Here is a 15,525-nt window from a genome sequence, read left to right on the forward strand (position 1 = left end):
CAGCTTATATAACAGTGTAAATTTATTCTTCCCTCAAAATAACTCAATATACAGCCATTAATGTCTAAACCACCGGCAACAAAAGTGAGTACACCCCTAAGAGACTACACCCCTAAATGTCCAAATTGAGCACTGCTGGTCATTTCCCCTCCAAAATGTCATGTGATTTGTTAGTGTTACTAGGTCTCAGGTGTGCATAGGGAGCAGGTGTGTTCAATTTAGTTGTACAGCTCTCACACTCTCTCATACTGGTCACTGAAAGTTCCAACATGGCACCTCATGGCAAAGAACTCTCTGAGGATCTTAAAAGACGAATTGTTGCGCTACATGAAGATGGCCAAGGCTACAAGATGATTGCCAACACCCTGAAACTGAGCTGCAGCAGTGGCCAAGATCATCCAGCGTTTTAAAAGAGCAGGGTCCACTCAGAAAAGACCTCGCGTTGGTCGTCCAAAGAAGCTGAGTGCACGTGCTCAGCGTCACATCCAACTGCTGTCTTTGAAAGATAGGCGCAGGAGTGCTGTCAGCATTGCTGCAGAGATTGAAAAGGTGGGGGGTCAGCCTGTCAGTGCTCAGACCATACGCCGCACACTACATCAAATTGGTCTGCATGGCTGTCTCCCCAGAAGGAAGCCTCTTCTGAAGTCTACACAAGAAAGCCCGCAAACAGTTTGCTGAAGACATGTCAACAAAGGACATGGATTACTGGAACCATGTCCTATGGTCTGATGAGACCAAGATTAATTTGTTTGGTTCAGATGGTCTCAAGCATGTGTGGCGGCAATCAGGTGAGGAGTACAAAGATAAGTGTGTCATGCCTACAGTCAAGCATGGTGGTGGGAATGCCATGGTCTGGGGCTGCATGAGTGCAGCAGGTGTTGGGGAGTTACATTTCATTGAGGGACACATGAACTCCAATATGTACTGTGAAATACTGAAGCAGAGCATGATCCCCTCCCTCCGGAAACTGAGTCGCAGGGCAGTGTTACAGCATGATAATGACCCCAAACACACCTCTAAGACGACCACTGCTTTATTGAAGAGGCTGATGGTGAAGGTGATGGACTGGCCAAGCATGTCTCCAGACCTAAACCCAATAGAACATCTTTGGGGCATCCTCAAGCGGAAGGTGGAGGAGCGCAAAGTCTCGAATATCCGCCAGCTCCGTGATGTCGTCATGGAGGAGTGGAAAAGCATTCCAGTGGCAACCTGTGAAGCTCTGGTAAACTCCATGCCCAGGAGAGTTAAGGAAGTTCTGGGAAATAATGGTGGCCACACAAAATATTGACACTTCAAGAACTTTTACTAAGGGGTGTACTCACTTTTGTTGCCGGTGGTTTAGACATTAATGGCTGTATATTGAGTTATTTTGAGGGAAGAATAAATTTACACTCTTATATAAGCTGCACACAGACTACTTTTCATTGTGTCAAAGTGTCATTTTGTCAGTGTTGTCCCATGAAAAGATATACTTAAATATCTGCAGAAATGTGAGGGGTGTACTCACTTTTGTGATACACTGTATAATTGAGTAATCCACGAGGAAGCCCCAGAACACGTATCAACAACGTCCTCCACCCAGATCGTACCCCAGTTACGTAAAAATGATGGAAATGAATTGTGCAAGAGTGGAAGAACTGTAAGTGGGTCAGAGCAAACGGCACCAGCTCTTCCGCCACTGCACCGCTGGGAGGGCAGGTGTTGGTCTTACAGCAAAAACACTGCCAAAATGAATGAATTAAACATCCCTCTCCAAAGTAAATACTTCCCCTGTACTGTCAGTTTCATATCTGTTTGCATGGAAACGTTCATCAGTCATCTGTGACGAGGAGCCCAGTGGAGACCCTTCACGCAGGAAAAATAAACAGAATGGAGACAGAACACCAGGCTAGCAACACGAGCAGAAACAAGACGTGGTGTTTAGAGTACAGAGGAACCACAAACCTGATTGTACTCGACTGTTTATACTTTATGAGTGAAGACGTCACCTTTTAAAAACTGAAAAAGCTGTTGTTTGCAAACCAGTGGGGGTTGTTTCGGAACAAACTTGACCAAATGGTTATGTTGTTTAAGCTTTCATATACTCTGGTTTTCTCTTCCTTCTCAAAAGATGCAGAAGGTGGATTGGTTGCTCTAGGTGTATTCTCCCTACGTGTATTCCTGCCCTGTCCACAAACATTTTCACAATTACACTGGTTTCCTTCCACATCACAAAAACATGCTAGTAACTGGACTGGATATGTTAACGGCAAGCCGTAGCCTAGTGGTTAAGGTACTGGACTAGTAATCAGAAGGTCACCAGTTCAAGCCCCACCACTGCAAGGTTGCTGCTGTTGGGCCCTTGAGCAAGGCCCTTAACCCTGAATTGCTTAGACTGTATACTATAACTGTAATGTAAGTCGCTTTGGATAAAGGCGTCTGCTAAATGCCGTAAATGTAAATGTGTGGGTAAGTGAAAGTGTGTGTTGGTACCTGGTCCAGGATGTGGTCCTGCTCTAACCCAGTGTTCGCAGGTGGTGCTGAACATACTGCCGTACATACACTTACTGATGCATCCAAAAGGTACCTGAACTCTTCAGTCTGCTAAACACGAGTAATAAACCAGATCTAAGAGCGGCTTCCTGTCTACAGACACACACCAAAGGAAAGTCATGTTATAATCATGTTATACATACTGTATGCTTTATTCTTACAATAAGAGTGAAGTCTCCCTTTCTTTGTCGAGTTCACAATACAACTTTGTACTACAGAAAGTGACACTGTGTGTAACAAGAAACACTTCACAGAAAACATCTGACTCACATTATTAGTTTTACAAACAGCTCTGTGGTGCACACACAGACACACACAAAATACAATGACACTTTCATATAATACATTACTACAACATCGGTATCATGTTTATATCTGTTCTATAGTTTAGCCATATAGTGTCCATCAAAACAGCTAAAGTACTAAAGTTCTGTACCATTCCAGCTGCATTTTCCAATCAGTCCACGTGATCATGGTATAAATACTGTATATTATAAACGAAAGAAAAATATTAGCATTTCCTTAAGCTTCACTGAAAACAAGTCCAGGAATGAATTAATGAAGAAATCTGAAAAAAAGAAAAGCTGCAATGCATCTGTTTATAAGAGCATTCCAGTTTTTTTAAATTACACCCGACAAGGGATCAGAACACAAACCGACAGCAAAGCCAGAGGCGATTCATACTCATAAACCAGGCAGAAAGAAAGGAAGCAAAAAAGAAAAAAACCCATAAACTTAGAATTAGCTAGAGTGTAATACAAAACTTGGAAATCATGGACTAACCCTGTTCTAAAATGATTTAATCTCATCAGCATCAACAGCAACGTTTGTAGCTGATTGATTTTTTATTTTAAACAGTAAAATAAAATGCTTGTTTACTTGATCATGTATTAAAACAAGTCACTCCACTGCTAGAGCCCAATAATAACAAGCAAATGGTCATAATTAACTTTTAATGCTTTTGTTTAATATTTACAAACTTGTATACTAATTTAATATGTGACTGTTTCTACAAAGCGCTCAAGTGGAGCAGTTGTCTGTTAAACTATCCTGCGAACTATCTATCAGCCTGAGGAAGGGTGGCCGAAGCCATTTGATGGACTGGCACCCTCTCTGCTTTGTGCCCAGTGTTTCTCGGTGAAACCGGACCTGAAATCGGAATTGCTAAAAAAGAAATGAATGAACTGTTGTTCCATTACTGGATCATTTATAATCACTCATTTGGCAGCATCTTATTTGAATTGTTTTGGGATCTCACACTGATATGAGCTCTTTAAGATTAAAAAACAACTGTTTTGGTGCACTGATGTGAAGAAACTATTACTTACAGGGAGAAAAATGTTTTAAATGTTTTAAAAATGTTTTAATCTATGGAAATCTGTTTTATTAACCTTGCAAATCAGATCTGCCACAAAATCAACAACAAATGCATACATGTAACGGTTAATCACGCTAGCCCACTATATCTAGGATTCAAGGTTTTAATCCCCAGTCGTACTATCACAATTTAAAAAAAATATAGCAGCAGTCAAATAAAAAAAAAAAAACTGAGTATAAAATAATAAAAAGCCTAATCAGAAAAAACTCACAAAGCAGATACTCATTGAAATCATCAATAATACACCAGTAAAGGTAGAATTATTCCAGGTCCCCCCAAAAAATAATTTTAACCAAACAGGGCTTCAAAAGCAAGGGGGCGCAAAGTAGAACAATTACAGGAGAAACCATGTTACCAAAGACAAGCATCAATAATCAAGCAGTTAAATGAAAGCCAGACAGAGACAGTACAGAATCCAAAACAATAAGAATCACAAATGAGCTTGAAATGATATAATTTAACTCTATAAATAACTATGATACAAGTCGACTACTGCAGTATTATATTAGAAAGTAGAACAGGAACACTGACTTTTTATTTTAACACTGATTTGTTGATTATTAGCACATATTAAGCTGATCTGTGTGCATCTGTACAGTTTAAACAGGTCTGATGTGAAATGCTGTGAAATACCCTAAATATTTTAATACAGTGCACAAAAGCACATGAACAAACCAGAACAATGGCTGAAGCACTTGACATTTACTTGAAATGATTTGCTGTTGGAGGGAAGCCAAAGTAAATCTGTGCAAACACACAAGAGTTAAGATTTGTATTAGCACTTCTTATTTAGACTAAAGGAACCACGTCAGCCATGTAACAGTTTAATGTCTTATTTGTACAAACTAATCTGGAAACCAACAATTAAAAGCTTAAAAGTGGCAGATTAGCAGAATCCAGTATCACATCAACTGCTCAGCTCTAAACACTGTTTCTATCATCACATCACTGTAGGAAGGTAAATCATGTATCATGCCGGGTTGCGCATCACCACAATGAAGTATTTGTATTTAGTGTAAAATACATTTCGAATAGATAGTACTTAGAACATGTTTGTGTGGTGCAGCAACCCTGACCAGGAAGAAAACGATTAATAAAGAAAGAAAAATAAGTTTTCCCTTCAAAATATCCCACTCAACCCTGATCCTGTTTACATTTATCTGACTTATACAGCAGCATCTCAAGAACAAGAACAAATCTAGATTATTAATGTGCCTTCATGCCGCCTCTCATCTGACATAAGACTTTATCTGCTGGGCACAAATGTTGGCAAAATATCTGCCTAACTTGACACTTTATCACAAATGGAACAATCAAAACAAAAATATTTCAGCTGCTGTATAACATGACGTATTGTTTAGGTAAGTTTAGCACATGCTAAGTGGGTAGCACTGTCGCCTCACAGCAAGAAGGTCCTGGGTTGGATCCCTAGGTGGGGCGGTCCGTGTCCTTTCTGTGTGGAGTTTGCATGTTCTCCCCGTGTCGGCGGGGTTTACTCCGGGAGCTCCGGTTTCCTCCCACAGTCCAAAGACGTGCAAGTGATTGGAGACACTAAACTGTGTTCGACATTATCTTGTGAACGGATGAATCTTGTGTAATGAGTAACTACCGTTCCTGTCATGATTGTAACCAAAGTGTAAAACATGACGATAAAATCCTAATAAACAAACAAACATGCTGACTTAATTGCCTGGCATGAGCGTACATGAGTATTTAAAGCTTTGGTTCATAACTTTAAAACTGTGCCTAGTTTGGTATACAGACCAGATCTGCGGTGGCGACCCTGATATACAGGAGGAGCCAAAAGACAAAAAGGTTGTTTTAGTTAAAGGTGCCAGTGGCAGTGAACAATGTTTTTATGTCCAAAGGTCTTAAAAAGAAGACATTTTAAGACATGTAACCACTTAACCTTTGTTCACTCTACTCTCTCATAACCTGATATTAGCCTAATAATGGTGCATGTGCAGTCTTATGTGCATGCTGGACATGGAGCAGTAGTCACACTGGATACGGTTACACAACAAGGGTAAAAAAAGCATGAAATAAATGAATAAACTGAATAAACTTTATTTATTAAATAGTGATTATGCCAGAGCTTTTTTACCCTGTCGTTACTGCTATAAAACATACTAAACTACAAGCTAACCCTGACACTACGGATTCACATATTACAGTCGTCCAGTCAGCTGACCTTTCTGCTTTATTACAGTAAATAATCCAGTGTGACCACTGCTTATAATGTACTTATATAGCTGAATTGTTAGTAAGCTGTTAGTCTCAGAAGGTCGGTCGCTCTCTCTAAACAAGATTTCATGCCAAAATGTGGCTTCAAATCGCACTGAAATTGAGTGCAGCCACACCCTGTTTGTTTCAACGCCACCCAACGTAAAAGTTTTGTTTCTAATGCAAATGTCTCAAACTTAAATACATTTTTAAAAGTGAATGTTTCAGAAAAAACAGACAGACTCCAGTTTTAACAGAGTAAAAGTTGGACCTGGAGAGACTATTAAGCTTCACTTAAACCAACATTCAGACAGTCAGTGACAGCACAAAACATAGCATCACATCAATGAGAAAAAGTGAAGCTGTTAAATTTTCCCTCTCAGTGAAGGATCAGGACACACAGCAGTAGAAATCTACATATTTGTCCGCTGAGGCGGGAATGTCTTTTCCATGAAATCTTGCCAGCACGATGCTCAGATGTCTTCAGGATGGAAAATCCTAAAACAAAACTGCCTCTAAATAACCCAGATGTGAGTTTTATTCCATCTAATCAGTCGAACAGAGCTGAGTGTGGCAGTATTAAAGAAAACTGCTCGAGCGAGACGAATCCCATCACAGTTAGCGTCAAGTAATCGACAGCAGTGGAATCCAGCAGTGACTGGAGTTACAAGTACAACACAGAGCAAACCGATCCAACACAACGACTCTTGTGTTTTCATCTGTGACCTATTATGGCTCTAAACTGTTCATCTTCACAAAGTGAGCGGTGTCAGTGGGACAGAGCGACATCGGCTATCATCTGTAGTCTCTACGTCGTCCTTCTCACGTCCGGTGAGAACTTAATAAAACCGTCGAGCCAGCATGGTGTTTGTTTGTTTTTATTGTCCGTTTGTGGGTCTTTGTTTGTTTGCTGTTTACTCTTAGACGGCTGAAAGGTCGATGCGATTAGCCGAGTTGCTGCTTTTGTCCCAGGTGTTCATCTTTGTCGGACACACACCTCCTCTGTTTCCGTTCATCTGTCAGACAGACAACAACAGCAACACTCAGCACACTTACATACTTCTACATATATTTTTAAGAGACTGTTTTCATTTAGGGTCTGTCCCTACTCCTCACACATATAATAATAATAATAATAATAATGCATTTTATTTATAAGCGCCTTTCAAAGCACAGAGCAGTTAAACTACAACACACAGATAATGCAAGACATACTGTATACAATTAACACTAAACAATCAAGTGAATTAATTTACATTTACATTTTCAGCATTTAGCAGACGCTTTTATCCAAAGCGACTTACACAATGAGCAGAACACGATGAGCAATTGAGGGTTAAGGGCCTTGCTCAGGGACCCAACAGTGGCAACTTGGTGATGGCGGGGCTTGAACCGGCAACCTTCTGTTTACTAGTCCAGTACCTTAACCACTGAGCTATCACTGGCCCTTTTATCCAGAGCGACTTACATTACAGTTACAGTGTACAGTCTGAGCAACTGAGGGTTAAGGGCCTTGCTCAAGGGCCCAACAGCAGCAACCTAGCAGTGGTGGGGCTTGAACCAGCAACCTTTGGATTACTAGTCCTGTGCTTTAACCACTAGGCTACGGCTTGCCTAATTAATGGTAGGCTAGTTTGAATAAGTGAGTCTTTAGGTGGGATTTGAAGGTGGAGAGGGAATTGGGAGAGAGTTCCAAAAATGAGGACTTGAATTTGAAAAGAGGAAAGAAATGTAGACAAACAAGCTGCTCTAGAAGTTAAAGAGACTGAGCGAAAGGGAGGAAACACCCTGGACAGGTCGCCAGTCCATCACAGCAATGATACTAATACCACTACTACTATTACTACTACTAATAATAATAGTAATAATAATAATAACACTTACGATGTCAGAGTTGAAAGTCTTAGCGTTGATATTGCGCATGGAGCTGCTGGTCAGTGACCACACCTTGGTTTTGTGCTTAAAAGCAGCTCTCACCTGTGAAAAGCAAATCACTTTTATTAAACACATTAACGGTATGTTCTCGATTCCTGTTATTAATAAACATTTATTTATTAGGATTTTAACGTCATGTTTTACACACTTTGGTTACATTCATGATTGAAATGGTAGTTACTCATTACACAAGATTCATCAGTTCACAGGTTTAATGTCACAGTCATGGACAATCTTGTATCTCCAATTCACCTCACTTGCATGTCTTTGGACTGTGGGAGGAAACCCACACAGACACGGGGAGAACATGCAAACCGTGGGATCGAACCCAGGACTTTCTTGCTGTGAGGCGACAGTGCTACCCACTGAGCCATTGTGCCGCCGTATTAATAAACACTTCTTGTACTTGTGGACGTTTCATCCATTATTCATAGGAACTTAATTATTTAATTGTGTGTATATAACTTTTTAACTTTAAATTTTTCTTCTTTTTTCTTTGTTTTAAGAGAGTAGAGTGTTTATTATTTTGACATAAATGGGTGCTACTGTAAAAAACTGCAATTTCCCTCTGGGATCAATAAAGTATTCTGATTCTGATTCTGAACTTGAAAATGTTTAAATGCGACATTTTATATAGGCTGATTCTGCTAAAAAAAAAGATCTCTCCACAGTTTTTAAAATCTGTCACTTAAAGTGATTTTAACTTAATTAATAAATGAATAAGTTAAATGTATGTGAACCAAATGATCGAAGTGAAACGCAGTACTGCAGCTTTATCACCTGGTGTCGCTGTAATACTCAGCACTGCTGTACCAACACTGTACACACCACTGCAATGCCAGATCTTATTCCCAAGTTTTAAGTGCAGTAATGACACACACACAGCTGCACAAACAATTTGAATCTTACCTCTGAGTTTAGCAGACAGTGGAAAAGGAAGATGAAGAAGCCCTGGGAGAACAGAAAGCAAATAAGAAATAAAGAATAGTGCCATATGCAAAACTCTCCATTAACTCTCACCTACGTGACTGAATACTATTTTTATAAGTTATAAAAACTCATTATTGTGTAGCCCTGGGTGATTTTGGATCCTGTTCGTCATTAAACTGTGGCTCTATTCGTTTAGTAGAGGTGTGAATAATGTGATTGTGTTAGGCAGGCACTTACCTGCAGGGAGTTAAAGACAGCAAACATGTACTGGAAGAGAAGGGAGTGATCATTCACAGCCAGGACGCCAAATATCCAGGAGATGCCCAGGATAGGCAAGAGGACTGCTACAGCTTTAGCAGTGAGCCTGAACATAGATTCAAAAGACGTGTGTTAAACATTTGGCTAAGAAAACGTCTCTGTAATTGTAATATTAAAAATATGACCAAAAATCAGACGTTTACAAGACATTATTCAGAAACCTTTTTTTTTTTATCATTGTTGAGTATTACCAGTCTGTCCTGTAATTTAATTGTTTTTAACCATCGAAACAAAAAGTACAGTTTTCCTGTGGTCATTTTTATTTGGTAATTGTCCAGTCAGCTTGTGGTGTCATTGTCCAGCGAAAGGTGTCATTTGTTTTGATGCAAAAATACTTCTATGTATTAAAAACAATTTCAACCAGTTATTTATTGATTAATCATTTATTGTCAAAGGCTGTAACAATTTATCAACATAAATGCTTTAATTATTGCTTTACGCATTTAATAACAACAGACATACAGAAATAGTCAGTCTAAGCTCTGTGATGAACTTGGAAGCTACTGTCTGGAGTATTTCTGCCCTGCGTCTAGTGTTTTCCGGTTGAACTGGACCTGCCGTGACCCTGACCAGGTCAATGGAATTGGTAAAAATGAATGACTCGTATGTTATTCACAGCAGTTCTGTTGTTCCTTAAATGTTTTTATCTGACTAAATATGCTGGTGGAACAATATCTGTGTATTTCTGTGTATTTTGTATTTGACACAGATAAAGAAGCGTTTTTTCACAGTCATTCTAATTGCACCCTAAATAAAGAATTAAAGAATAGAGCTGCTGTAAACTGTTTGGGTTTATTATTAATAGAACAATAAAATGATCAAATAAAATTGACAGTAACACTCTAAATGACGGGTAGAACTGACAGTCTGATACTGGTTTAGTGAGCACAATGTTTTCTATGGAATCACATCTAAAAAGCGGGTACCTACTTGACAGAGTTGGCATCACCATGAACTTTGTAGTTTTCTGCACTGATTCTGGAGATGATCCTCGTCACAGCAATAAGAATACCAATGTTCACCTAAAGATTGAGATTCATTTTATTGACATTTTGCTCCAAAAGTGCTATTTAAAATGTATTAAAACAATTTATTGTTGGTTCTTATTATCATGGTTATTCAAAGCTAGCCCACCACCGCTAAAATTTCGGTTCGAATCTCAGCGGTTCTATCGACCAGCCCGGGATCTGCACATATATGATTGGCTATGTCTGGCTATAGGGGGGGGATAGCCAAAGCCTGTGATAGATTCCCAACTTCACACCCTGTGCAGGTATTCACCATAGCCGTGTCCAGGATTTGAAATTATTTAAACTATTTTGAATTTAAGGCATATATTAATATATGGGTATTTATTAGATCCTTATATTCAACTTTCAGAGAGATCACTGTGTAAACAATTACAAATAATCACACACACACACACTTACACACACACACACAGACCAAATGTGTGGAGGTAACAATGAGCTCATACTTACCATAATGACAAACAGAGCAGGAGCCACAAACGCCCATATAGCTCCATTCTTCAGAGACAGCCAGCAGCTAGATGGCCGAAGTGAAGACAAAAGAAAAGAAGTCACATCTAAACACTCCCAAATATATATATAGCCATAACACCACCACCCCACACATGTAGGTCTTCACACATTCAGTAACCTGTCATAAATAATAATATCTAAAATAAACAGAGATTACATCAGTCATATATCCATCTCCTCTTTCCAAATAATACACTGTGCTACAGAGCTACACACACACACACAACCATATCTATTCACTTCCCTTCTCTAAACGACACGTATCAACGACGTCACTCTTTTATGTATATATAAAAGCCAAACTTTTTATATATAAGTGAACAGATACAGTAGTCTCTCTGTGAATAAGCACTGCAGCGATGATTCACTCAAACGTTCTCAGCTTAGCACGACAAATCTCAAAGTTCATTCATTCCATCTGCTCAATGTATTTAGCATAAGACCTGACTCAAGATCCAACAAAACACTTCCATATACTTCTAAAACTTACGCTGATGCACGGGATTTCTACATATTCACTCCTTACTGCCTGTGCTTCTACTGTTCCATGTTCCAAAACTGTTCCATCTAGCTGCTGCTTCATGGTCAATGTTACTGTGAGTCTGTTGCTCACATGTTACTGTATGCCACCCACACTACCAGCTGCCCCATCTATTAATCTATCAATCTTCCCTTAAACTATACGCAGATAAACAAAGCTACTCAGACATACACACAGAAGCATGCATGGAGAGAATAGATTGTTATAGTAGTAAAATAAACGCAGCTCTTAACTCTCCTCCATCTATTATCTCCTCTTTCCAAAACAGTAAAGGCCCACTGTTATATCATTAACAATTCCACGTATATCCATCTTGCCTTTTTAAACTCTACACTGATGAACGGAGCTTCACTCAGAGAAGTTTGTTTATAAATGACTAAAAGTAATATGGTTACAATAATCCCCAATCTAAACACTTCCACATCTATCAATCTCACTGGAATGTTTCCATGGAGACTTACTTTCCAACTTCTCCGTAACTGCTTAGTGATGACGTTATGGACACCACACATATGACCAGTGGGCACCCTGGGGACACACATTCAGGAAAAAAAAAAACGTGAGCTGTCAGTTGCCAGATGTGTAACATGTCAGCCCGAAACAAAGCAGGCTGAGCACAATGGATGACTTCAGAGCTGCATGCTGGAGTCTGTGCATGTCATTTTTACAGTCAGATTGTTTGTTATTGAGTAGAGAGGAACAGGCTTTAAAAGCCTCTAGTTTTGTGCATTTGCTTTATTGTATTTTCGTGCATGGTGACAAGTCAGCAAACAGATGCAAATTCTATTTCATCTTTTCATCCACAGCATCAGTACAGGGAAAATGAAAAGAGGGCAAATTAAAGTCGAACGATCAAACACATTCCCAAGGCTAAAAATACCAGGCCAAAACAGCTAAAACTCTTTTACGATGGTGTCTTAATAACTATTATAGGAACCGCTGGACCAAAGTTGGCATGGCCCTCACTGCCGCAAATAAAGAGCTGCAAATGTTTGCCAGATAGAAAAAGAGGGGAGCCTCCATTCTGAAGGAATGTCTAAAGGTCTAAGTAGGAACATTTTACTGACTCATTCTATCATGGATCACCATGGACACCAATAAATACTTTTGGCTATTTTATGATTTACACAGGGTTTACTTACAGTGCACACACATTATATGTTGCTTCGACTTTTAGAGCTGTTTTGAACCCATGCACATGTAAAAATTGTTTAATATTTAACAAAAAACAAACAAACAAAAGAGGAAAATAAAATAAAGGGTAAAAACAGATACGGGACGTTACAGAAAGGAAAAGACAAAAAGAAAGAGCAACAACTGAGGAGGTCTGAAATGAGCAAGCGTGTATTAAAACATCTGTGTGTCCCAGAACGTCTCAGTGATTAACAGTGACAGCAGGATTAGTGAGACATTCCTCTGCAGTTTAGTACCCTTCAGCACGGTGACATCCCAGTCAGGCCGTAACGAAGAGAAACCCTTCATGACGGCATTTACACACACACACACACACACACACACACACACACACACACACACACTATGGCATGCAAAGTCATACACAGTGCAAACTGATTTTAAAAATTACTTTTATTAAAACTGTCAGGGTTTTGGCAACTATATGAGGGACGTGCTGTATCTCTGTTACTGCCACCTATGTTGCATTAATGCTGCACTACAATGGCATCATGATCTAAAATACCCATTTTAGATCATTTCAGTGTCACTGCAGTGCTGAGAATGATCCACCACCCAAATAATACCGGCTCTGTACTGGTCCTGACCATTGAAGAACAGGGTGAAAGCGGGCTAAAAAGGCATGTAGAGAAACAGATGGACTACAGTCAGTAACTGTAGAACTACAAAGTGCTTCTATATGGTAAGTGGAGCTGATAAAATGGACAGTGAGTGTAGAAACAAGGAGGTGGTTTTAATGTTATTCCTGATCGGTGTATATATATATACGGGTTCCACCTGACATGGTAAGTAATTAAACCACCCAGCCAAAAACGTATTTCTTTGTGGACGAGCTTCTGATCTTGTTAATGCACCACAAAAATCACTGGGAGTCTTCACCATGCAAAACTTGCCTACTTTTATTAAAAGCATACCAAAATACATTAGCAGTCAGTGGAGCTCGTGTTCTATCCTGTTATGTAAACATTAGATATTGGACTCACATACCAGCATACATGAGGAGATTTTCTGAACACATACAGTAAGTGCTCATTAAGTTTTTCATCAGACATCATACACATCATACATAAACTGTCACGTGTTGAGTTTTCTTTCTTTCTTTTCTCTCTCTGTGTGTGTGTGTGTGTGATGTAGAAATCAGAGCACCCACCCCAGCCGATGGCGTAGTAGTAGAAGTGCTTGCTGCCCTCGGAGCCGAACACTTTGACCACCATACTGTAGAGATGAAGCCCCTCTACCAGCATCCAGGCAAATGCACACAGGAAGAAGAAGTGAAGCAGCACAGCCATCACTTTACAGGGCATCTGTGGGCCAGAGGGAAAAGTCATTATGCCATCATACTTAGTATAGTCTTTAAACTGAGGACATAAAGGAGCTGTTTATCTTGGCTGATGAATCACATTTTGATGAAGGTTGTTGCTGGTGCTTGGAGCAGCTCGCCATATTGTGCCATTCAGTTTTCATTTCTGTGCGAGCCCTGTTCTGTCCACTTTCTCTCTCTGCTGTGAGACTTTTATTTTTATTTTACTTGTTAACCTTTTGTCTGTGTTAACCCCCTCTTGCAGATTGTGGGACTTTACCTGGCGCCTGAGCGGCAGGGTGCGACCCGCCCCGCCACAAGTATAAAAACAATGCTTTTGTTGAAGTTAAATCCTTTGGCCTTTATTTTAATATTTAAGCCTTACAGTCTGGCATTATATTCCATTATTATATTATATTAATGTGCATTATGTCCCCTAACAGGAACAGCTGAGAGAAGAACCCTGGCATTACATAGGCACACTGAATAAAGTAATAAAATGTGATGGAAATCCTTACAAAAGAAGCTCTGATTTAGTTTATTTTAATCAGTGGTAGCACAACAGTTATGGTACGGAACTACTGATCAAAAGCTCCTACTGCTGGGCCATTGAGCAAGGTGTTTAACCCTCAGCTGCTTGGATTCTATCCAACTTTACCTTCGGATAATGTTTTTTAAACCCTGAAACCCTGAGAAATAGAGGCTGTGATTTCACATCCAGTGGAGATCAGTAATGAAATGACATTGTTCACTGCTGGTGCAAGGTTCAGGGAGTGAGGGCGATCTTAATCCTCACATGGAGATTTAAACTGAGGAAATCCAATTACTTCTGCGCCTTATTAAATCGGTCTGACAGCAACTTTGGAGGTATGCGAGGACATGAGCACATTTATCCTGCCCTGCATTTGCCTGGATAATTCACCTATTAACTCTATTGGACAAAAGACATCCTGCTGCAAAAAAGGATGTAATTGTATTTGCAGTAAGCACTCCATAGTAACAAGCATCACGACTGGGAAAATGCTGATGAAAACATCCGGTTCATTTGGTCATCCATGCACTTAATAGACTGCCTACCGGGACTGCAAATCGGATAGAGTCTGACTCAAACGAAAAGCAGGTCCATTTTAACTGAGACACGGCAATCATTCAGAAAGTCATTAGGAATATAACACAAACAACACAGCTTTATCCACGGAGGTGAGGATACCTTATTACAATAAAAAGTTGTTTTTTTATAAAACAGGATGGCAATTTGTCTTTTGTTTTACCTCATGCAAAAAAAAAGGCCACTTTAATGTGTCATTTATGTGACTGAATGTCTTTAGACCCTTGCTCTAGGTGAAGCAGTCCTTTTTATCACACAACCACTTGAATTACATCTTAAATGATATGATCCTTATAAATGATATATCAAAAATAGGACAAAAGGGCAAAGTGGCCAAAAACACCTTATGTCCATAAAAACGTATTAAAGTTTAGAACCATAGGGCATTTATAGCTATTTTAGCCTGTCTATGAAACAATGGAGGCAGTAAATAGGACATAATAAATGTAATAGTCAGAAACACAGCTTACTCTTTTCCGCAAAAAGCGAGAAAACATTTATATTCTGGAAATGTACATTTGG

At 39.5% G+C, this 15,525-nt stretch overlaps 1 protein-coding gene across 2 annotated transcripts in view; it reads right to left on the minus strand.

Annotated features, from left to right (window-relative positions):
• Positions 1–2,665: 2,665 nt before the first annotated feature.
• The window catches only part of adgrd1 (adhesion G protein-coupled receptor D1), a 66,319-nt gene continuing 53,459 nt past the window's right edge, over positions 2,666–15,525 (minus strand). For both annotated transcript variants that reach the window (XM_062999388.1, XM_062999387.1), the window contains 8 exons: positions 13,746–13,899; positions 11,863–11,929; positions 10,798–10,864; positions 10,247–10,338; positions 9,236–9,362; positions 8,978–9,019; positions 8,018–8,110; positions 2,666–7,149 (listed from right to left, as the gene is read on the minus strand). In XM_062999388.1, the coding sequence (XP_062855458.1) occupies positions 7,054–7,149; positions 8,018–8,110; positions 8,978–9,019; positions 9,236–9,362; positions 10,247–10,338; positions 10,798–10,864; positions 11,863–11,929; positions 13,746–13,899 (738 nt within the window). In that variant the 3' untranslated portion in view covers positions 2,666–7,053. The remainder of the gene's footprint in view (positions 7,150–8,017; positions 8,111–8,977; positions 9,020–9,235; positions 9,363–10,246; positions 10,339–10,797; positions 10,865–11,862; positions 11,930–13,745; positions 13,900–15,525) is intronic.

The sequence above is a fragment of the Trichomycterus rosablanca genome, chromosome 7, assembly GCF_030014385.1.
Source record: "Trichomycterus rosablanca isolate fTriRos1 chromosome 7, fTriRos1.hap1, whole genome shotgun sequence".
NCBI classification, from domain to species: Eukaryota; Metazoa; Chordata; class Actinopteri; order Siluriformes; family Trichomycteridae; genus Trichomycterus; species Trichomycterus rosablanca.